This window comes from Ursus arctos, unplaced genomic scaffold (genome assembly GCF_023065955.2).
Source record: "Ursus arctos isolate Adak ecotype North America unplaced genomic scaffold, UrsArc2.0 scaffold_7, whole genome shotgun sequence".
In the NCBI taxonomy this organism is placed as follows: domain Eukaryota; kingdom Metazoa; phylum Chordata; class Mammalia; order Carnivora; family Ursidae; genus Ursus; species Ursus arctos.
Window position 1 is genome coordinate 33,920,225 of NW_026623089.1, and position 23,575 is coordinate 33,943,799.

At 37.1% G+C, this 23,575-nt stretch overlaps 1 protein-coding gene across 3 annotated transcripts in view; it reads right to left on the reverse strand.

Annotated features, from left to right (window-relative positions):
* Window positions 1-23,575, reverse strand: part of BTAF1 (B-TFIID TATA-box binding protein associated factor 1) — a 108,724-nt gene that overhangs the window by 68,211 nt on the left and 16,938 nt on the right. For all 3 annotated transcript variants that reach the window (XM_026481648.4, XM_044378048.3, XM_044378047.3), the window contains 7 exons: window positions 15,862-15,976; window positions 13,445-13,591; window positions 7,309-7,472; window positions 4,271-4,407; window positions 1,567-1,696; window positions 1,251-1,319; window positions 63-152 (listed from right to left, as the gene is read on the reverse strand). In XM_026481648.4, the coding sequence (XP_026337433.1) occupies window positions 63-152; window positions 1,251-1,319; window positions 1,567-1,696; window positions 4,271-4,407; window positions 7,309-7,472; window positions 13,445-13,591; window positions 15,862-15,976 (852 nt within the window). The remainder of the gene's footprint in view (window positions 1-62; window positions 153-1,250; window positions 1,320-1,566; window positions 1,697-4,270; window positions 4,408-7,308; window positions 7,473-13,444; window positions 13,592-15,861; window positions 15,977-23,575) is intronic.

Genomic DNA, 23,575 nt, shown 5'->3' on the forward strand with positions numbered 1-23,575 from the left:
GTCTTGGGGAAAAAAAGCCAATTACTGAAATTTGGTAGTAACTGGTCCTTCATTACATTTACCTCTTCTAAAGTGCTATCTCCCATTTTACCACCACTTTTTCCATGAGCTTTAAGGATTTCCCTAAGTCCAGTGCCTGCACCATGTCGAACCTAAAAACAACAAGAAGCAAATGTCAGAGGCTAAATGCTTAAGAAAATGAGTTTAACTTTTCTTCAATATGAAAAAGGGATATTAAATTTTTACGAAATCAGAAGAAACTAAAGTGACACTTCAAAAGAATATATTTTTCTTCTGCTATCCAAGAAAAATTACATATATTAATTTCACTATTTGGTTATGTCAAATTTTTCTAAAATGAAGCTAAGAAAACAATTACTCTAAAATCCTTCTGAGATATTAATCTATTTGGCTATCACTTCCCTACCCTTTATCTGCATTCAGCATTATCCTCAGCCAGAGAAGAAAGAATGCTGTTTTAAGTCCAACATCAATATTTTAGAAACATACACATTAAAACTAAGTTCCAAAGCTACCAGGGTAAATGTGAAAGGAAAATTATTCAACTCTCATGACTAATGCTTCACTGTCACCCCGTGGCCTTCTGAAGCGTCATATGGAAGGGAGGAAATGGGCCACTGACACTGCACCCACTTATTCAAGACCCAATTTAAGACTTGAATAACTTTAAACAGAAGTATATCAAGGAGCAGAAATGCTACAAGGTATTCCAAAGCAGTGCTTTTTAAATTACCCAGAAACCAACCAAGGTAGGAAAGAATGCTTTGAGACCACCAACCCTCAACTTCAACCAGAGGAACTTCACTTTCATCTCTTTTACATATTGGGATCTGATCAAGATTTTCTTTGAAGAAATATTTCTGAGACTAAAAAGCTGGTTTGGAAACTACTGCTCCTAACCAAAACTGTCCACTTAAAAAGGAAGTTTTTACTATTTGGGAGAGATATACAAGTCCTTATACTATAGCAAAAAAATGAAAAGAAAGGAACAGCTCACTAAAGAAATATTACCAAAATGCATATGAAAGGTAAAAATCAGTCTCAAGTTTTCTACTTAGAAGGTGATTGATATGAAGTGCCAGGTCAGTGTTTCTGAGAGGTACACAGGGAAGAATAGGGACCCTAACAAAACAGACTGTGCTTGACATGACTCCCTTCATTAGTAAAAGGAAAAAAAAAAAAAAAAAAAAAGAGGTAAAGCTGAGAAAAGTGGAATGAAGAAATCTTACCTCCCAGGAGGGATTAAAAAGGTCATTGCAAAGTTCTTCGCAAAAGCTTTCTAAAGGCCATTCGTTTGTCTGAATAAGAAAAACAGAATTACTACTAATTCAAAAGGTCTGTTTTATGCTAACAATTTAAGTAATTTAATAAAGTGCAGATCAAGTAATAATAGGCTTTAAAATTTTAAATAATTAAAATTTTTACTAATGAAGTAAAGATACTTAAAATTTGTCTCAATGGATTATTAAATATTCTCTACTGACACATTAGTATGAAAAAATTATAAACAATTTCAAAAGACACCTTAGGGCATTTCAATAATACCTCTTCAATTAAGGAAGAACTGTCTGGAATATTATCAATTAAGACTTTGGAATCATTTGCAGACTGATTAATAACAACATTTGTTATTTTTCGTCTCTTTTCTTCTGGTTCCCCATCAGTGCTATCATTGCTGAAAAATAAAAGGCACCATTTAAAAAAGTGAATAAGGAATAATGTGAACCACAATAAATGTAAGAGAATCCATCATTTGAACAAACGTTTTGCCATATGCTACTTATACGGTTTGCTTAAAATTTCATGTATCAAGTAAGATTAACCACTTAAAACATTTTGAGTAAAATATATTCTCCTACCCTCACTGATGAATGTAAAATAGGTCCATGGATTCTTGCTTTCAAACTGAATCTCAAATCTAACAAGTCTTTTTTACTTACTCTCAACAACCTGCTCTTCTCCTTTTTATTTTAAACTGTCTTGGTCTAACAACCTAAATCTGGCCCAGCATAACTTTACTAGGCTTTTGGACCCTGGAGGAAACTAATATATTGAGTAACATACTATAATCCTACTAGCTCTTGAAAAACATAGAGATAATTGACCAATGAAAAATGTGTCCAGAAAATCTGAGGAATGTTATTTTAGGACTAAAACAAAAATATTAAGGCTAGCCTAATAGTAAAACATTACAAAAGAGAAGGCAAATAAAACTATTCAGTATTAAAAGAAAGGACAATTATCACAGTTAAGGTATATACAGCATTATTCTCTAGAAATATCCCTCCATCTTAATGATTTATTTGGCCAACCATTTCTTCTAAAGGTGATGAAAGAAATCTGACCCTCCTTAATATCATTCTTAATTATTATTCCCCTAATTCACTCCCAATTATTCCTCCCCTAATTCTCTCCAATCTAACCACACTGGTTGGTCACCGTACTGTCCTTGAATTTGTTAGGCATGTTTCTCCATCCAGGCATTTGCCCTGTTGTTTCCTCTACTTGGAATGTCTTTTCCAAATATTCATAGGACTAGCATCCTCACTTCTTTCTGATCTTTAATGAAAAGTCACTTCTGTGAATCCCTCCCTGACCATCCTATCTAAAATTTCAAACTCCACACAAAACATTTCACGTGTTCCTTGTTTTATCTTTGTCTTTCCTAACCCTTATCATTAACATGATATATAAATATATATACACTATATTTACTTATTTATCTTCTTTTTTAAAAAAATTTTATTTTGGGGGCACCCGGGTGGCTCATTCGGTTAAGCATCTGCCTTTGGCTCAGGTACCCCCCCATCGCGCTCCCTGCTCAGCGGGGAGCCTGCTTCTCCCTCTCACTCTGCCTCCCCTTCCCACCCCTCATGCTCTCTCTCTCTCTCAAATAAATAAATAAAATCTTTAAAAAAAAGAAAGATTCTATTTTTAAGTAATCTCTACACCTACCGTGGGACTTGAACTTACAACCCTGAGATGGAGAGTTGCATGCTCTACTGACTGACTCAGCCAGGTGCCCCTCTTCCTCACTTATTTTTCCCTCTAGAATATAAGCTCCATGAAGGCAGAATTCTTATCTTTTTTTTTATTCCACTGCATCCTGAGGGCCTAAAACAGTACCTAGCACTTAGAAGGTAGTCAGCAAATATTTGTGGAATGAATGAATCATAAACTGTGAAAAATACGGTTGATTATTTCAATATTCAAATATTTGGGTAAACATGCTTATATGACTAAAGCCAAAAGAAACTGATTAGATTACTACATATCATCCTAGTAAGTTGTTCGCTTAAAAAACCCTGTAGTTTAAGAAAGCCTAATAGAAATTTTCATAATAAAAAAACCCACCAAAAAAACAACCTAACAAGTAAAAATTTATACCAAGTAGATGTTCATTATTTATTCCACCTTTGTGCCTAGTCTTTAAATAAATGCCGTGGACACTTACTTTTTTAGCTTTATATGAATGGAAAAAAACAAAAGGTTCTGTCGCCCGCAAAAAAAACTTTTAAGTTCTCATGCGTTTAATTTATCCTTTACTCAAATACTTCTAGACCACCACTAAAGATCCTAATTCAACACAGCAAAGTGTGGCATGAAAATCTGTATTTTAATACATCCCTCAAAGTGTTTCTGAAGAAGGTTGTTTTGAATAACTCTAAGAAATGCTGTTTCAAACCATACACAAAATACCACTTTTATTATTTCATTAAGAAAATGAGGACAGTGATTTTGTCCAGAGTTTTTCCTACAACAAGATTAGGTAAACAAACCTGCATTATTACCTACTAGACCCCAGGCTGGAAGGCAGAAGACGTAACACTGGGACAATTCTATACTCATTCTTAACTTGTGGCCCTTAGATCATCTCTCTGACCTCACTGTCTACCCTCACTTCTGTCTACTCATCCTAGACACATTGCCTTTCTGTTTCTTGAATAGTCTATGATTAAGGCATTTACACTTGTTCTCTCTACCTAGAATGCACTTCCCTTGGAAGATCTTCAGCCTCCATCCAAAGGTCGAAACTAGTACGGAAAAAATCTGCATATGTAAATTATTCCGGGGAAGCCGTCCTAGTCCCTAGTAATAGTAAATAATCTCTGACAATTGAGCAAGACAATCCAAATGATATTCCACAGCCAAAGACAATGTCAGCAAATGTTTTTAAAAATCAAGCAGACACAGATTTAAGCTACAAAGCAGCATTATTTTAAATGAATAAGCAAAAAAAGATTACTACCTCTTCTCATTAGTTTCCACTGCATCCCTGGATCTCTGTTTTGCAAATAACTTGGCCATTCTTTTAGCTTTGTTCTTTTGTCTATTGCTCATTCCTGCTCGAAATTCTGAGTCAATCAATTCAGCTGCCTGGAGAGTCTAAAAGAATAAAAGAATACTGTTTTAACTTCTGAAGTTAAAATAAATACCCATAGTCTTAGCCTCAGAAGAGGATTATGTCTATATATAAATTTCACTATATCCATATTGACCACATTTTGACAGTATCATGCTATTCTGTTGTATGGCTCTACCATAATTTCACTCTCTTCTTCCTTTTTCCCTATTCTTCCAATTCCCGAAAGATGCTTGTGTTTTAACTTTTATTGTCACAGATGTGGCACAAATATATGATCATAACCCACAAAATAACCACAGTAATAAAGGAGATGCAGTATATAGATACAGTTGAATATAAAATGAAATCTTTCCATTTGCAATAACATGGACGGATCTAGAGAGGTTAATGCTAAGCAAAATAAGTCAGAGAAAGACAAATACTGTATGATTTCACTCATATGTGGAATTTAAAGAACAAACAAACGAACAAAGAAAAAAAAAAGAGACAAACCAAAAAACAGACTCTTAATCATAGAGAACAAACTGATGGTTACCAAAGGGGAGGGGGATGGAAGTATGGGTAAAATAGGTGAAGGAGATTAAAAGTACACTTATCTTGATCTTGATGAGCTCTGAGTAACGTACAGAACTGTTGAATCAATATACTGTACACCCAAAACTAATGTAACACTGTATGTTAACTATACCGGATTTAAAATAAAAACAAAACAAAAATAATAAATAACCATAATACCACCCAAAAGTTATAATAGAGAACATCAATAAAAGAAACTAATAATCGGGGCGCCTGGGTGGCACAGCGGTTAAGTGTCTGCCTTCGGCTCAGGGCGTGATCCCGGCGTTATGGGATCGAGTCCCACATCAGGCTCCTTCGCTATAAGCCTGCTTCTTCCTCTCCCACTCCCCCTGCTTGTGTTCCCTCTCTCGCTGGCTGTCTCTATCTCTGTCAAATAAATAAATAAAATCTTTAAAAAAAAAAAAAAAAGAAACTAATAATCATCTGCTGAAAATACTAAAAATTACAGCCATAAGTGATCCAGCATTCTATAGTTAACTTAGCCCATATTGCTCCTCCCCTCTTAAGCAATCACTGTCTACTGTTTTTTGCTTTTATGTTTTTTGGGGTTTTTTAAAAGATTTACATATTTACTTAAGAGACAGAACGTGTGTGCGTGCATGCATGTGCACAGGAAGGAGCAGGAGAGGGAGAGAGAAACTCTGCAGACTGCTTGCTGAGCTCGGAGCCCAATTTCAGGCTCAATCTCACGATCCTGAGATCATGACTTGAGCAGAAACCAAGAATCAGACACTCAACTGACTGCGTCACCCGGGGCCCTGTCTACTATTTTTGCTGTCTTTTCCATTCATGACATCATAAAGGCTGTGAGGTAGAAATGCTTTGAACTCAAGCCTAAAAATCCTTTCTGCTCTCAAGTGATTTAAGATTCAACTGATATTCACACTTTGACAACCAATCAGGGTCACTCATATGGACTGGCATAAATACATGCAGTGATGAACCTAAGACAATAAGTAACATTAAGCAACTCCTACCACAGGTCCATGACATATAAGGCCAACCCAACTTGGATCCTGCAAACCTCAAACTGGCTGTTGCACATCCCATGTACAACTATTCTGTCTATAGCCCATTTTCTCTAATATACCTGGCCCATCTTTTTTCTTATATCATACACAATTACCACACTGTGATCACATTACTACATTTTTATCTTCCTTTATTCTATTTTCTTCTTTACTTTTTATTTACACCTTATGCTTCCCTTCGTACCCCATTTCTTTCTGTTCCTTCCTGGTGTCATTATATCTCCTGCCTCTTTATACTCTTCCTTTTTTCCTCTGGAATTTGCCAATTATTTTCTTGTCTGCAAAAGTTTTTCATTAACACATACTCCCTTAACCCTAAATAATAGTTTGCAAATTCTGATACTTCAGAGAACAACTAGTATAAAGGCAAAGGAAAAGGCCAAAAGAAAGAGAACATAAGTGTTTCAAGACTACAAAGCAGGAATTCTTAACAAGGACCAGGAAGCCGTAAAAGATACCGCCGGGACAAGAGGAAAGAATACTAAATCCCTTGAATGGTAATATTTCACCTGCATGTGAATTTTTCTGAGCAGAGAGCCACAGTTTTTACTGGAGCTTAAATAGTTGGGACATTAAAAAAAAAAAAAAAAAAAGGCAGTAGCAGCACATAGGCATCCAACAGGAATTGGTAGAGAAAACGGAGAAATACAGCCAATACAACAAAAGAGCATGAAGCTATCAAAAAAATATATAATCAATCTGTATATACTGATATATTCAGCTATATGAAATGGGAAAAGGTAAATATGGCTTAAAAGGACACAAATACTCGTGTATATATGTACAAGTAATTTATAAAGGGTTGCCTGTGGGGTATGGGAACATAGGCGTCCATCAATTATTGAAAACTTCTTTTACTTCATATTGTATACCTTTTTGTACTGTTTGAAAGTGTTCTTGTTATCATGTCGGTTATCTTCTCAAATAAAAGAGTAAGTCATAGCTCTAAAGATTTTTAGGAGCATCATACTAGCTAGCCCTTACTATCTTCCACTCTCTCAAGCATTTACTATTTTTTTCTCACTAAAGAACAGAAGGAAAAAGCAACTAAGATCCCTCAACAGCAGTGACTCCTAAAAGGTCTCCCACAGCTTTTATCCAACAGTCAATTCAGAATCTACAACATAGGTTGAACTACGGTCTCTTAAGAATCTGTTGTTAGAAATCCATTTAAGAAGACACTAATTATGGTGGCACAAGCGGCAATGAGCAGAATTAAGAACAGCATTTTTTAAATTGCAATTACATGGTAAAATGAGGCAAAACCTTCGTATTATTACTTGCAATCAAACAACCAAAGATTTTACCTACAGGTTGTTTGTTTACAAGGGCTGCTGAAGTCGGGGTATAATCCAAATCTTCATCATTGAAGAGTTCTTCAGTACTCATTCCAATGGCTTCTCCCATATTAAGACCAAGTTTCTTCTGTAATAGTTTCCGTTGGCGTGCTATCCTCTCCTTAGGATCCACTTCACCTTTAAACAGAAAAGAAATACATTTCCTCCAAATCAGGTAAGAAGTTTTCTAATAAATGAAGACCAAACTTGATTAAAAATTTTAGCTATTAAAATTACAATAAAACCATACTCACAATCTCTGTGAGTCGTAACTATGATTAAAAAATAGTGTTCTACCTAACAAAACACTCTAGGACTTTTCATTGAGATTCCCCCATTGCCCTACTGTTAATGATCACATATATGTAAAATGAGATCCATTCCTATGGAAATAAACCAATTTTATTTATTTATTTTTTAAGTAGGCTCCACGCCCAGTGTGACTTTATTTCCTTTGTGTGAGTGAACTGAAATCATGCCTTCAATCAAAACAACCTGGGGTTTTCACTTCCCCAAAATGGGAACTCGAAGCTGAGGACCTACATGTCAACTCCATGGGTAGTTTATGCATTCTCATTCAGCAGGTCATAATCTGCATGTTCTTAATTTAATACACCACCTACGGGCCCCCCAACACAGCAAGGATGTGGAGAAACCGGAAACCTTGTGCACTGCTGGTGTGAATGTAAAATGGTATACCCACTATGGAAAACAGTATGGCAGTTCCTAAAAAAATTAAAAATAGAAATACAATGTGATCCAGTATTTCCTCTTCTGGGTATATAACCAAAGAATTAAAGGCAAAAATTCAAACAGATATTTGTATACCCATGTTCATAGCAGCATTATTTACAATAACCAAAAACCAGAAGCAACCCAAGTATCTACTGATGGATGAATAAACAAAATGTGGTATAAACACACATTGGAATATTATTCAGCCTTAAAAAAAAGAAGGAAATTCTGACACATACTATGCCATAGATGAACGCTGAGGAGATTACAATAAGTGAAACAAGCCAATCACAAAAGGACAAATACTGTTATGACAAATACTGTTATAACAAGTACCTAGAGTAGTAGTCAAATTCAAAAAGACAGAAAGTAGAATGGTGGTTGCCAGGGGCTAGAGGGAGGGAGGAATGGGAATTGTTTAATGGGTACAGTAATCCCCATTCATCCATGGTTTCACGTGATATGGTCTCAGTTACCCACAGTCAACAGTAGTCCAGAGGCAGATGATTCTGCTTTCGACATATTGTCAGAAGGTCAACAGTAGCCTAACGCAACATCACAATGCCTATGTCATTCACCTTACTTCATCTCATCACCTAGCATTTTATTATCTCACATCACAAGAAGGGTCAGTACATTACAATAAGATATTTCGAGAGAGATTTACATAATTTTTATTAAAGTATATTGTTAAAATAGTTCTATTTTATTATTCATTATTATTGTCAATTTCTTACTGTCCCTAGCTTATAAACTTTATCATGGCTCTGTATGTACAGGAAAAAACAGTATATATATGGTTTGGTACTACTACCTACACTTTCAGGCTTGAAATATATCCTTTGTGGATAAAGTTTCAGTTTTGCAACATGAAAAGAGTCCTGCAGATTGGCTCACAACAATGTAAATGTACTTAATATTACCAAACTGTACACTTAAAAAATAGTTAAGATGTAAATTTTATGTTATATACACTCTACCACAATTAAAAAAACTGATACATCCAGTAATAAAAACTATTTAGGGAAACAAAAGAAGTATTGATATATACTACAGGGTGGATAAACCTTGGAAACACACCACTAAGAAGCCAACCACAAAAGATCACATATTAGATGTGGGAACTGTCCAGAATAGGCAGAGACAGAAAGATGCTTAGGGCCTGGAAGGGAACAGAAGAAGTAGGGCATAGGAGGTTCACAGCTAAAGGATATAGGGTTTCTTATTGAGATAAGGAAAATACTCTAAAATTGACTGCATATATCTGTGAATGTATTAAACACCAATGAACTGTACACTTTAAAAAAGGGTGAATTGTATGGTATGTGAATTATATCTCAATAAAGCTATTTTAAAAAAAAATTAAGACTGCTCTAACCTGGAGGGAAAAACACTAGGCATCCAAAACTGAAAACTGCCAGATCACAACTCCATGACACATACACAGAACCCAAAATCAGTCCTCTCATTCCAGGGAAAGTCCTATAGGGGAAAATAACCTATACAACTGCAAAGGAAAATCAGACTAGCACCTATACTAATCATGTATGTGTCCCTCATTATGAGGAAACACACACAGATAGACAGACATGTAAAGAAAATCTAATTAGAGAATTTTAAATGAGCACTAATCAGCATACTGAGACTTAAGAGCATTAAAATATGAGTTGCTCAAAATTGGGGTTCCCAATCCTGGTTATACATCAGTCACCCAAAGATTATTTTTTATTTTAAATACAAAGTCCTAGACTTCAAGCTGTATTACAATGTTATAATCATCAAGACAGTATGGTACTGGCACAGAAACAGACACATAGCTCAATGGAACAGAACAGAGAACCCAGAAATGGACTCTCAACTCTATGGTCAACTAATGTTCGACAAAGCAAGAAAGATACCCAATGGAAAAAAGACAGTCTCTTCAACAAATGGTGCTGGGGAAAACTGGAAAGCCACAGCAGAAGAATGAAAATGGACCATTTCCTTACACCATACACAAAAACAGACGCAAAATGGATGAAAGACCTCCATGTGAGACAGGAATTCATCAAAATCCTAGAGGAGAACACAGGCAGCAATCTCTTCAACCTCAGCTGCAGCCACTTCTTGCTAGACATCTCCAAAAGCAAAAGTAAAAATGCACTACTGGGACTTCGTCAGGATAAAAAGGTTCTGCCCAGCAAAGGAAACAGTCAACAAAACTAAAATGCAACCTACAGAACGGGAGAAGACATTCACGAATGACATGTCAGGTAAAGGTCTAGTATCCAAGATCTATAAAGAACTTACCATACGCCAACACCCAAAAAAACCAAAAAATCCAGTCAAGAAATGGGCAGAAGACATGAACAGACATTTCTCCAAACACATACAAACGGCCAACAGACATAAGAAAATATGCTCCACATCACTTAGCATCAGGGAAATACAAATCAAAACCATAACGAGATACTACCTCACAGCAGTCAGAATGCCTAAAATTAACAAGTCAGGAAACAAGAGATGTTGGTCAAGATGCAGAGAAAGGGGAACCCTCCTACACTGTTGGTGGGAATGAAAGCTGGTGCAGCCAGTCTGGAAAACAGTATGAAGGCTCCTCAAAAAGTTGAAAATAGAGCTACCCTACGACCCAGCAACTGCACTATACTGGGTATTTACCCCAAAGATACAAATGTAGTGATCCAAAGGGGCACCTGCACCCCACAGTTTATAGCAGCTATGTCCACAATAGCCAAACTATGGAAAGAGCCCAGATGTCCATCAACAGATGAATGGATAAAGAAGATGTGGTGTGCGTGTGTGTATATATAATGGAATATTATGCATATATATAATGGAATATTATGCAGCCATCAAAAATTGAAATCTTGCCATTTGCAACAACGTGATGGAACTAGAGGGCATTATACTAAGCAAAATAAGTCAATCAGAGAAAGATAATTATCATAGGATCTCACTGCTTGGTGGAATTTAAGAAGCAAGGCAGAGGATCATAGGGGAAGAGAGGAAAAAAATCAAACAAGACGAAACCAGAGAGGCAGACAAACCATAAGAGACTCTTAATCTCAGGAAACAAACTGAGGGTTGCTGGAGGGGAGGGGGGTGGGGGGATGGGGTGGCTGGGTGATGGATATTAGGGGAGGGTATGTGTTGTGGTGAGTACTGTGTATTATTTAAGACTGATGAATCACAGACCTGTACCCCCGAAACAAATAATACATTATATGTTAATAATAAAATAATATGGAAAGAGCCCAGATGTCCATCAACAGATGGATGGATAAAGATGTGCTACGTCTGCAATGCAATATTACTCAGCCATCAAAGAGAATGAAATCTTGCCATTTGCAATGACATGGATGGAACTAGACGGTATTATGCTAAGTGATATAAGTCAGTCAGAGAAAGACAAATACCATATGATTTCACTCGTATGTGGAATTTAAGAAACAAAACAGATGAACACAGGGGAAGGAAAGGAAAAATAAGATAAAAACAGGGAGGGAGGCAAATCACAAGAGACTCTTAACTATAGGAAACAAACTGAGGGTTGCTGGAAGGGAGATGGGTGGGGGGATGGGTTAACTGGGTGATGGGCATTAAGGAGTGCACTTGATATAATGAGCACTGGGTGTTATATGTAACTGATGAATCACTAAATTCTACCCCTGAAACTAATAATACACTATATGTTAACTAAATTGAATTTAAATAAAAAATGAAAAAATTAAAATAAAGGGGCGCCTGGGTGGCACAGCGGTTAAGCGTCTGCCTTCGGCTCAGGGCATGATTCCGGCGTTATGGGATCGAGCCCCACATCAGGCTCTTCCGCTATGAGCCTGCTTCTTCCTCTCCCACTCCCCCGCTTGTGTTCCCTCTCTTGCTAGCTGTCTCTATCTCTGTCGAATAAATAAATAAAATCTTTTAAAAAAAAAAAGAAAAAATTAAAATAAAAACAAAATAAATACAATGTCCTAGAACTCTCCACAGATCTATTAAATCTGAATCTTGAGGCTAAGACCCAAAAATACACATATTTTTTTAAGTGACAATGGTTGGTGACACTGACTTTTACTCCTGGGTAAGGTCTAATGATCTCTGACAAGAGTACAATAGTAAAATTAGTAAACTTACTGTTTAGAGAGAACTTTTTCAAATCAGAAAGTTTTTTAAATGACTTCTACCCCCCTTATTAGAAAAACTATGTTTTTCTAGAACTTAACCAAATTCTCCTCTTAATTCTCTCCAAAAATAATTAAACTACAATTGATCCTTGTAAAACATGGGAATTAGGGACATCAACCCCCCCAAGCAGTTGAAAATCTGTGTATAACTTTGACCCCCCCTCAAAACTTTACCAGTAGCCTCCTGTTGATCAAAAGCTTTACCAATAACATAAACAGTCGATTAACATGTATTTGTACATGTACTGTATACAATATTCTTACAATAAACTAAGCTAGAGAAAACATTAAGAAAATCGTAAGGAAAACACATTTACAATACCATACTGTGTTTATCGAAAAAATTTGCATATAAGTAGACCTGCACATTTCAACGACCTATGTTGTTCTGAGGTTAACCAGAGATCTTTCAACAGAAACCATATTAAGCAAGAGTAAATGGGTATTTGACTTTAAAATGAAAAAGTGATCATTTCATTAACTTAACTAGATAGATATGCTTTGAGTAATGATTAATTTTATTAGCAACAAAAACTGTTCTGTTTTGGTTTTAGTCAAAGAGCAACTTACTTACAGAAATCCATTAAAAACATCAAGGTTTTTTCCACTCAAGGCATCAATCTTGAATGGCCAAAAGATTTTATATCCAGATGGATTCTGTAAGTTTAAAGACAATGGGACGATTTCCTATCCAAGATTTAATTTTTCATTTTTAGTGTTTGCTTTAGTGTTTCAGCATGATATCCAATTATTTAAATTTTTAAAACATATGATAAAAAGAAAACTGTCATAAAGCCTCTCAAATGTCCAGAATTATGAAAACAGGATCACAAACTGTACTAATCCTGGCTTTTAAAATCTATTCAACCAAGGCTCTTGGGGTATACTTTATAATTTCTCTATTACATAATAAAATACCTGCTGAAATACTAATATGTATCTATTAACAAGTATAGACATGGTACATATTCACTTAAAAGGAGGAAAATATTCATATGGTATAGTTTCAGACCAAATACTTTCAGTTATCTTCTCCACCCACAAAGCCTCCCCTTCCCCAACTGCAACTTCAGTCAATTTACATTTTGTAACATCTATTAAGATTCTGCAAGACTGATATGTAGCATACCAAGTGATAAATTAGTCTGAACACAAACATTTCAGACTTTCTTCTACAGGACTACTACATACCTGATTTTTCATCTTGTACTTCAAATTCTGCACCAGCAGATCCCAAAAGTGATGCCCCATGCTGTAACAATCTACATATATCAAATCTGTCAAAATTCAATCGATCTGTAGTAGGTGAATCTTCCATAGCACTTTCTGAAGTAGATTCTAAATGAGGTTGAAAAATATTTAATTCGATCATAAAGCCAAAGTGTAGAATGAAAGAGAACAGCATTACTTGGGGTGGTTGTGTAACATTTTTAGAAAAGTAAAAGGCAGAGGAAGTAAAAAAAGCTATTGTGGATTTATTTATGATCAAGTCTTACTTATGAATAAACTATTTAGTTGGTGACTCCCCTTGTACAAACTATCAGAATATCAGTGAGTGTACTTATAGCTGCTTTTCACTGCAAAAGCACATTATTATATGAAGAAATGCATCCCATATTGAAATATGTATGTTAAATATCGTATGTATCAGGACGCCTCGGTGCGTCAGTTTCAGGGTCCTAGAATCGAGTCCCACATCGGGCTCCTTGCTCAATGGGGAGCCTGCTTCTCCCTCTGCCCGCTGCTCCACCTGCTTATAGGCACACACTCTCTCTCTCTCTCTCTGACAAATAAATAGAATCTTTTTTTGCGAAAACAACTATATTGTCTCCAGTTACTGTTTAACTGTTTGAAAATACTACCAAGGTAACAGCCTGAGTTCATCATAGTGCTAATATGGAAAACAAACATATTCAGAGGAATATATTCATATATAAGCTAATAAGCACCATTCATCCCTGTATCTATGGAATATCTATGACACAAAGCAACTCAGGTAACCCAGGTAACAGCCTGAGTTCACCATAGTGCTAATCTGGAAAACAAACATATTCAGAGAATATATTCATATATAAGCTAACAAGCATAATTCATCCCTCTAAGGAATATTTATGACACAAAGCAAATATTCATTCAATAGGACTCCTCATAATATGTGCAAATTATAATCTCCTGGTAAACTGCTAAAATTATATATCCATCTGAGGCCTAAAAGTAACGTAAAATGTTTTATATTCCTCCCCAAAAAAGGTTATGCCATTATAAATTTTTAAATATATTATAATCGTTCATTGACTTAATAGTTTGTTTAGCTAGTACTTGCACATAATTCATTTATTAAACGAAAGTATAATTATATTTTAAGTTTTCCAGTGATGACAAGCAATCTTACCATAAATTTTAGTGCTGGTGTAACCGTTTCGTAAAAAGAATCTGAGTTTTAATATGTCTGTATATACCAAAATAAGCAGGGAAAATAAGCTAAAAAAGAAAAAGCTCCTTTCTAAAACAAGTTACAACTCCTTCTGGTTATATATTTCACTTGATGAGAGAGGACAAATTAATAGTTCCTCAACATAAAAGGTGCCAGATAAGTAAAGCAAAAATTTTAGACAAGCTAAAATGTATGATAATAGTGATGTTATCAAAGTGACTTGAAAATGAAATCAGGTTGAATCACATCAAATTTTCACTTAAGGGATGCCTGGGTGGCTCAGTTGGTTAAGCGTCTGCCTTCCACTCAGGTCATGATCCCAGGGCTTTGGATTGAGCCCCACGTCAGGCTCCCTGCTCAGCGGGGAGCCTGCTTTTCCCTCTGCCTAATGCTCCCCTTACTTGTGCTCCCTCCCTTCCTCTCTCTTTCTCTCTCTGACAAATAAATGAGATAAAAAAAAATTTTTTTCCACTTAACTAAAATGTATATCTTAACAAATTTTTTGAAGCAAATGTTCATTTTTAAATATTGTTGCAGGCAATCAGAAAAATAATTTCCACTACAAGACATCTAAAGGACACATTAGAAACTAAAGATTCCCCCCTCCAAATATCCATACATAATTGTGCTTAAATTTAGAAAATAATTACACTATTCTCACAGCAACAAGAAAAAACACTGCTTCAAATATTTATGCTGCATTGATTTAGTTTCTTTTTCTTAGGATGTAAATTCTTGAGGGAAGCAATGTCTTTAAATCAAGCATACTGTACAGTTAATAATTTAAAAATATATATATGAAAACACAGTTTATCTAGTAGTTTTTTAAAAGCATCACTGAAGAGGAGCCTGGGTGGCTCAGTCGGCTGTCTACCTTCAGCTTGGATCATGATCTCAGGTTCCTGGGATTGAGCCCCACATCAGGCTCCATGCTCAGCAGGGAGTCTGCTTCTCCCTCTCCCTCTGCCCCTCCCCACCCCTTGTGCGCTCTGTCTCTCAAAATCTTAAAAAAAAAAAATGGTGAAAATCACTTTATTCATTGTCACTTGCCCTGACAAAGCTGCACCTGAAAATTAAGTCTTTAAATTAAAATCAAAATTATTAAAATATAAAATGTATAGTTAATTCTATAGGTAGATTTTTACTGCAAAATACTTTTATCACTCAACAGCACCTTGTTTGGTTCTTGGTATTGGATTCCACTCAGGTACATTTTTCACTATAGCTTCAACAGCTTGTCCTGCTGCAATCCGGGTATCCCAATTTGTACTCCTCAAATATATCAATACCTTAAAAAATTATAAGATAAAATAATTATACCAAAAATATTATTTGTTCAAAGTAACCAGAACAGAGAAATATAAATTTACTTGTTATTAATTTATAATTTAGCAGCCATCAGACTTTATATAAAAATTTATATAAAACACCTTGGAATTATTAATATCATTTACAAGATTCTATCATTCACAGGAAATATCACCATGCCTTAAAAAACAGGAAACTTTTAGTTAAAAAATAATTAAGTACATTTAAAAAATAACCTACCTTTTAATATAGTAAAAAGCAGAATGTATATTCATTTAGTCCTATTACTTAATACAACGGGTTAAGTTGTAAAAATTAGCAGAAAGACCAAATGAGTTCAGCAGGATTGGAAGATGTAAGATCAACAGACAAAAATCAACTGTTTTGCTAAATACTTTCAATAAACAATTTGAAAATAAAATTTTTAAAATCCCATTTATACTAGCACCAAAAAGTATAAAATACTTAAATGTAAACTTAAAGTACAAGACTCATATACTGAAAACTAAAGAAAAATTCAAAAATACCACTGAAAGAACTAAAATAAGATCTAAATAAACAGAAAGACACCTCACCTCATGTTTGTGGATCTAAAGATTTAATACTATTAAGAGAGTAATACTCCCTCAATTGATCTACTGATTCAACAAAATTCCTATCAAAATCCCAACTGACTTGTTTTGCAGAAATGGGCAAGTTGATCCTAAAATTTATATAGAAATGCAAGGGACCCAGAATCACCAAAACAATCTTGAAAACGAATAACAAAGTTGGTACACTCACACTTCTTGATTTCAAAACTTACTACACGTGAACAGTAATCAAGACACTGTGGTACTGGCAAAAGGATACATAAATCAATGGATTAGAATTGAGAGTCTAGAAATAAAACTGTCTATGGTCAACTGATTTTTTTGTTTTTTTACTCAGAAAATGTTAGCCACCATACAGTACATCCTTAGTTTTTGATGTAGTGTTCCACAATTCACTGTTTGCATATAACACCCAGTGCACCATGCAATATGTGCCCTCCTTCATACCCATCACCGGCCTATCCCAGTCCCCTACCCCCCTTCACTCTGAAGCCCTCAGTTTGTTTCCCAGAGTCCACAGTCTCTCATGGTTCATTCCCCGTTCTGTTTACCCCCCCCCTTCATTCTTCCCTTCCTTCTACTACCGATCTTCCTGCTATTTCTTATATTTCATAAATGAGTGAAACCATATGATAATTGTCTTTCTCTGCTTGACAAATTTCACTTAGCATTATCTCCTCCAGTCCCGTCCATGTTGCTGCAGATGTTGGGTAATCATTCTTTATGATGGCTGAGTAATATTCCACTGTATATATGGACCATATCTTCTTTATCCATTCATCTGTTGATGGGCATCTTGGCTCCTTCCGCGATTTAGCTATTGTGGACAATGCTGCTATGAACATTGGGGTGCATATGGCCCTTCTCTTCACTATGTCTGTATCTTTGGGGTAAATACCCAGTAATGCAATTGCTGGGTCATAGGGTAGCTCTATTTTTAAATTTTTAAGGGACCTCCACACTGTTTTCCAAAGTGGCTATACCAACTTGCATTCCCACCAACAGTGTAAGAGGGATCCCCTTTCTCCACATCCTCTCCAACATTTGTTCTTTCCTAGGTTGTCAATTTTTGCCATTCTAACTGGCATAAGGTGGTATTTCAATGTGGTTTTGATTTGAATTTCCCTGATGGCTAATGATGTTGAACATTTCTTCATGTGTCTGTTAGCCATTTGTATGTCATCACTGGAAAAGTGTCTGTTCATATCTTCTGCCCATTTTATGATTTATTTGTTTCTCGCGTATTGAGTTTGAGAAGTTCTTTGTAGATCTTGGATACCAGTCTTTTATCTGTAGCATCATTTGCAAATATATTCTCCCATTCCGTGGGCTGCCTCTTAGTTTTTTTGACTGTTTCCTTGGCTGTGCAGAAGCTTTTTATCTTGATGAAGTGCCAAAAGTTCATTCTTTTCTTTTTTCTCTTGCCTTTGGAGATGTGTCATGAAAAAAGTTGCTGTGACCGATGTCAAAGAGGTTGCAGCCTATGTTCTCCTCTATGACTTTGATGGATTCCTGTCTCACATAGAGGTCTTTCATCCATTTGGAGTTTATCTTTGTGTATGGTGTGAGAGAGTGGTCAAGTTTCATTCTTTTGTATATAGCTGTTCAATTTTTCCAGCACCATTTATTGAAAAGACTGTGTTTATTCCACTGGATGTTTTTTCCTGCTTTGTCAAAGATTAATTGAGTCTGTATTCTGTTCCATTGGTCTATGTGTCTGTTTTTGTGCCAGTACCATGCTGTCTTGGTGATCACAGCTTTGTAGTATAGCTTGAAATCCGGCAACGTGATGCCCCCAGCTTTGTTTTTCCTTTCAACAATTCCTTGGCAATTCAGGGCTTTTTCTGGTTCCACACAAATTTAAGGGCTGTTTGTTCCAGTTCTTTGAAAAATGTCACTGGTATTTTGATCGGGATGGCACTGAAAGTATAGATTGCTCTGGGTAGCACAGACATTTTAACTATGTTTATTCCTCCGATCCATGAGCATGGAATGCTTTTCCATCTTTTTTTGTCTTCTTCAATGTCTTTCATCAGTGTTCTGTAGTTTCTAGAGTATAGATCCTTTACCTCTCTGGTTAAGTTAATTCCGAGATAACGTATGATTTTTGGTGCAATTGTAAATGGAATCGGTTCCCTAATTTCTCTTTCTTCAGTCTCAGTGTTCGTGTATAGAAATGCAACTGATTTCTGAGCATTGATTTTTGTATCCCGCCACATTACTGAATTGTTCTATAACTTCTAGTAATTTGGGGGTGGAGTCTTTTGGGTTTTCCATATAGAGAATTATGTCATCCGCAAAGAGAGACAGTTTGACTTCTTCTTTGCCGATTTGGATACCTTTTATCCCTTTTTGTTGTCTGATTGCTGTTGCAAGGACTTCTAGTACTACGTTGAATAATAATGGCGAGAGTGGGCATCCTTGTCGTGTTCCTGATCTTAAGGGAAAGGCTTCCAGCTTTTCCCCATTGAGAATGATATTTGTTGTAGGCTTTTCATAGATGGTTTTTATGAAATTGAGGAATGTACCCTCTATCCCTACACTCTGAAGGGTTTTAACAAGGAAAGGATGCTGTATTTTTTCAAATGCTTTTTCTGCATCAATTGAGAGGATCATATGGTTCTTGTCTCTCATCTTATTAATGTGTTCTATAACACTGATTGATTTGCGAATGTTGAACCACCCTTGCATCCCAGAGATGAATCCCACTTGGTCATGATGGATAATCCTTTTAATGTACTGTTGGATCCTATTAGCTAGGATCTTGTTGAGAATTTTGGCGTCCATATTCATCAGGGATATCGGTCTGTAATTCTTTTTTATGGGGTCTTTGCCTGGTTTGGGGATCAAGGTAATACTGGCCTCATAGAATGAGTTTGGTAGTTTGCCTTCTCTTTCTATTTTTTGAAACAGCTTCAGGAGAATAGGTATTATTTCTTCTTTGAATGCTTGGTAGAATTCCCCGGGGACTCCGTCAGGTCCTGGACTCTTGTTTTTGGGGAGGTTTCTGATCACTGCTTCAATCTCTTCATAATTAATCGGTCTGTTTAAATAATCAATTTATTCCTGTTTCAGTCTTGGTAGTTTATAGGTTTCCATGAAGGCATCCATTTCTTCCAGGTTGTTTAATTTATTGGCATAAAGCCGTTGATAAAAGTTTCTAATGATCCTTCCTATTTCCTTGGTGTTGGTCGTGATCTCTCCCCTTTCATTCATAATTTTATTAATTTGGGTCCTTTCTCTAATCTTTTGAATATGTCTGGCCAGTGGCTTATCGATCTTATTTATTCTTTCAAAAAACCAGCTTCTAGTTCTGTTGATCTGCTCTACTGTGCTCCTGGTTTCTAATTCATTGATCTCTGCTCTAATCTTGATCATCTGCCCTCTCGTACGTGGGTTAGGCCTGTTCTTCTGTTCCAGCTCCAGCTTCTTAAGGCGAGAATATAAAAGGTGCATTTTAGATTTTTCTATTCTTTTGACTGAGGCTTGGATAGCTCTGTATTCTCCCCTTAGGACTGACTGCCTTTGCAGCATCCCATAGGTTTTGGACCAATGTGTTTTCATTTTCGTTGGTCTCCAAAAATTGTTTGATCTCCTTAATTAGCTGGTTTACCCAATCATTCTTGAGCAGGATGGTTCTTAGTTTCCAAGTGTTTGAGTTTCTTCCAAATTTTTCCTTGTGATTGAGTTCCAGTTTCAAAGCATTGTGGTCTGAGAATATGCAGGGAATAATCTCAGTCTTTTGGTATCAGTTGAGACCTGTTTTGTGACCCAGTATATGGTCTATTCTGGAGAAAGTTTCATATGCATTTGAAAAGAATGAGTATTCTGTTGTTCTGGGGTAGAGTGCTCTGTATATATCTATGAGGTCCATCTGGTCCATTATGTCATTCAAAGCTCTTGTTTCTTTGTTGATTTTCTGCTTAGGTGATCTGTCTATTGCTGAGAGCGGAGTGTTGAGGTTCCCTACTATTAACGTATTATTATCTGTAATAATAATACTATAACGTATTATTATTAACATATGTCTCTTTATTCTGGTTAAGAGTTGGCTTGTGTATCTAGCTGCTCCCCTGTTGGGGGCATAGATATTTATAATTGTCATATCCACTTGTTGGATACATCCTTTAAGAATAATATAGTGTCCTTCTGTAACTCTAACTACAGTCTTCAGTTTAAAATCTAACCTGTCTGATATGAGAATTGCTACCCCAGCTTTCTTTTGAAGTCCACTGACATGAAAAGTGGTTTTCCATCCCTTCACTTTCAGTCTGGATGTATCTTTAGGTTCAAAATGAGTCTCTTGTAGACAGCAAATGGATGGGTCATGTCTTTTTATCCAATCTGCAACCCTGTGGCACTTTATGGGAGCATTTAGGCCATTCACATTGAGAGTAATTATTGAGAGATAGGATTTTAATGATGTCATGTTGCCTGTGAAGTCTTTGCTTCTAAAGATTGTAAACTTCTGTTCTGTGTCACTCTTGGGGTCTTTTTACTTTTATAGAACCCCCCTTAATATCTCACGTAGGGCTGGTTTAGTGGTTATGAATTCCTTCAGTTTCTGCCGATCTTGGAAGGTCCTTATCTCTCCATCAATTCTGAATGACAGCCTTGCTGAATAAAGGATCCTTGGCTGCATGTTCTTCTCACTTAGTGCTCTGAATATGCCTTGCCAACTTTTCCTGACTTGCCAGGTCTCTGTAGATAGGTCTGACGTTATTCTGATATTTTTCCCTCTGTACATAGGATTTTTTTCCCCGTGGCCGCTTTCAATACTGTATCCTTGGATCTAATATTTGCGAATTGCACTATGACGTGACGTGGTATAGGCCTGTTCTCATTGATCTTGGGAGGGGTCCTCTCTGCCTCTTGGACACGAATGCTTGTTTCCTTTGCCAGATTAGGGAAGTTCTCAGCTACAATTTGTTCAAATATCTCTTCTAGACCTCTCTCTTTCTCCACCCCCTCGGGGATGCCGATGATTCTGACACTGGAACGTTTCATTGAGTCAGTAATCTCCTGTAATCTACATTCTTGAGATTGGATTTTTTCGAGCCAAGTTTCCGTTTTAACTTTCTCTTCTACCATCCCATCTTCCAATTCACTAACGCATTCTTCTGCCTCATTTACCCTGGCCGTCAGAGCATTCAGTTTAGACTGCATTTGATTCATAGCATTTTTAATTCCTGCCAGATTCACTCTCATTTCTGCCTTTAAAGATTCTATATTCTCCTTAACATTTTCGTTAATATTTTTTTCAAGCCTACACATCATCTTGACCATTGTTACTCTGAACTCCATTTCTGATAATTTGGTTATATCCATATTCATCAGTTCCGTGGCAGAGGCCACAGTCTCAGTCTCCTTTCTTTGCTGAGGGTTTCTCCTCCTCGTCATTCTAATGAGGAGAGGTTGTGGGGATGCACAGAGCCCAAATTATTGACCAGGACCCAGGCAGTGTGCACTTGTTTTATAGGGACCTTAGGGATGTGGGCTTCTTGATTTTTCAGCCTGCCTTCTGGGGGAGGGAGGGGCCTGCCACGCTGATACTCAGGCAACCCTATTTGGGTAGAGTTGCCCTGTCCCCTGCAAGGGGGGATGGGGATGGGCACAATGTGAACCGTTATTTCCAGGCTTTTGTTCTCTGGTGGCTTTCCCTGGCAGTTTTTTGTGCCTCTTCTGAGAGTCAGAGCAGCAGTGGCCGTATCCTAGCCTTTGTCTCAGAACAGAGAGATCGCAGTCCGCTCTCCACTGAGCTATCCTGGCCACTCTAACTCTGTTTCCGTCGGTGCTGCTAAAAACCCCACAGCATCCCGGGATGTGCGCCCCACAGCCACTCTCCCAGCCCTTGCTTCCAGGGCTGGCACGTCTCTGTCCTTTGTGCTTCTAACACTGCCAGCCGCCCCCGGTTCCCACATGCGGTTCTGAGCTCTCTGTTTCAGTGTCGTTTGCGCGCGCTCTGGAGCGCCAGTTTTCCGTCTGGTTGCATGCACGCTCCCGAGCTCCTGGGTTCAGTCTAGTTCGAGTGTGCGCTCCAGAGCTCCGGTTTTCAGTCTGGTCACACGCGCGTTCCCGGGCTCACGGTCTCAGTCTGCTTTCTCGTAGGTACCAGTCCACGAGTCTGGCCCACTCCCCAGCGCAGGTGGCTACTGCTTCCCGGCGCCCGAGGACAGCGACTCCCTCCCTCTTCCGTTTATCTTCCGGTATCTGTGCACAGATTCACGGCTCCCTGCTTTATACCTCAATACGCAGCGCTGGAGACGTTCATTTGTAGAGATCCAGATGTATCTTCCTGTGTCTCAGGCTGATTTCGTGGGTGTTCAGGATGGTCTGACAGACATCCACCTCGATTCAGGGGACCAGCTGAAGAAGGGGTCCTCTACTTCTCCACCATCTTTTTCCCCCCATCAACTGATTTTCAACAAGAGCGCCAAGACAATTCAATGGGGAAAAAATGGTTTTTTCCACAAATGGTGCCAGGGCAACAAAATAATGATTGTGAACCCCTACCTAATAACACACACACACATACACAGCCTCAAAACGAGCCATAAGTCTAAAAGTAAGATCTAAAGCTATACAATTCTTAGAAGAAAACACAGGGGTAAATCTTTGTGACCTTGGATCAGGCAAGATTTCTTAGATATGATCCCCAAAAGCACAAGGAATATGAAAATCAAAATTAATAACTGACTAAATCAAAATTAACAGCTTTTATACTTCAAAGGATACCATCAGGAAAGTGAAAAGACAACCACAGACTGGAAGAACATATCTGCAAATGAAATACCTCGTAAGGAGCTTGTATCCAAAATATATAGAGAACTCTTACAACTCAATATTAAAAGAACAAATATCCCACTTAAAAATGGGCAAAGGATCTAGAGGCGCCTGGGTGACTCAGTGGGTTAAGTGTCCATCCAACTCTTGATTTCAGTTCAGGTCATGATTTCAGGGTTGTGTGATCAAGCCCACACTGGGCTC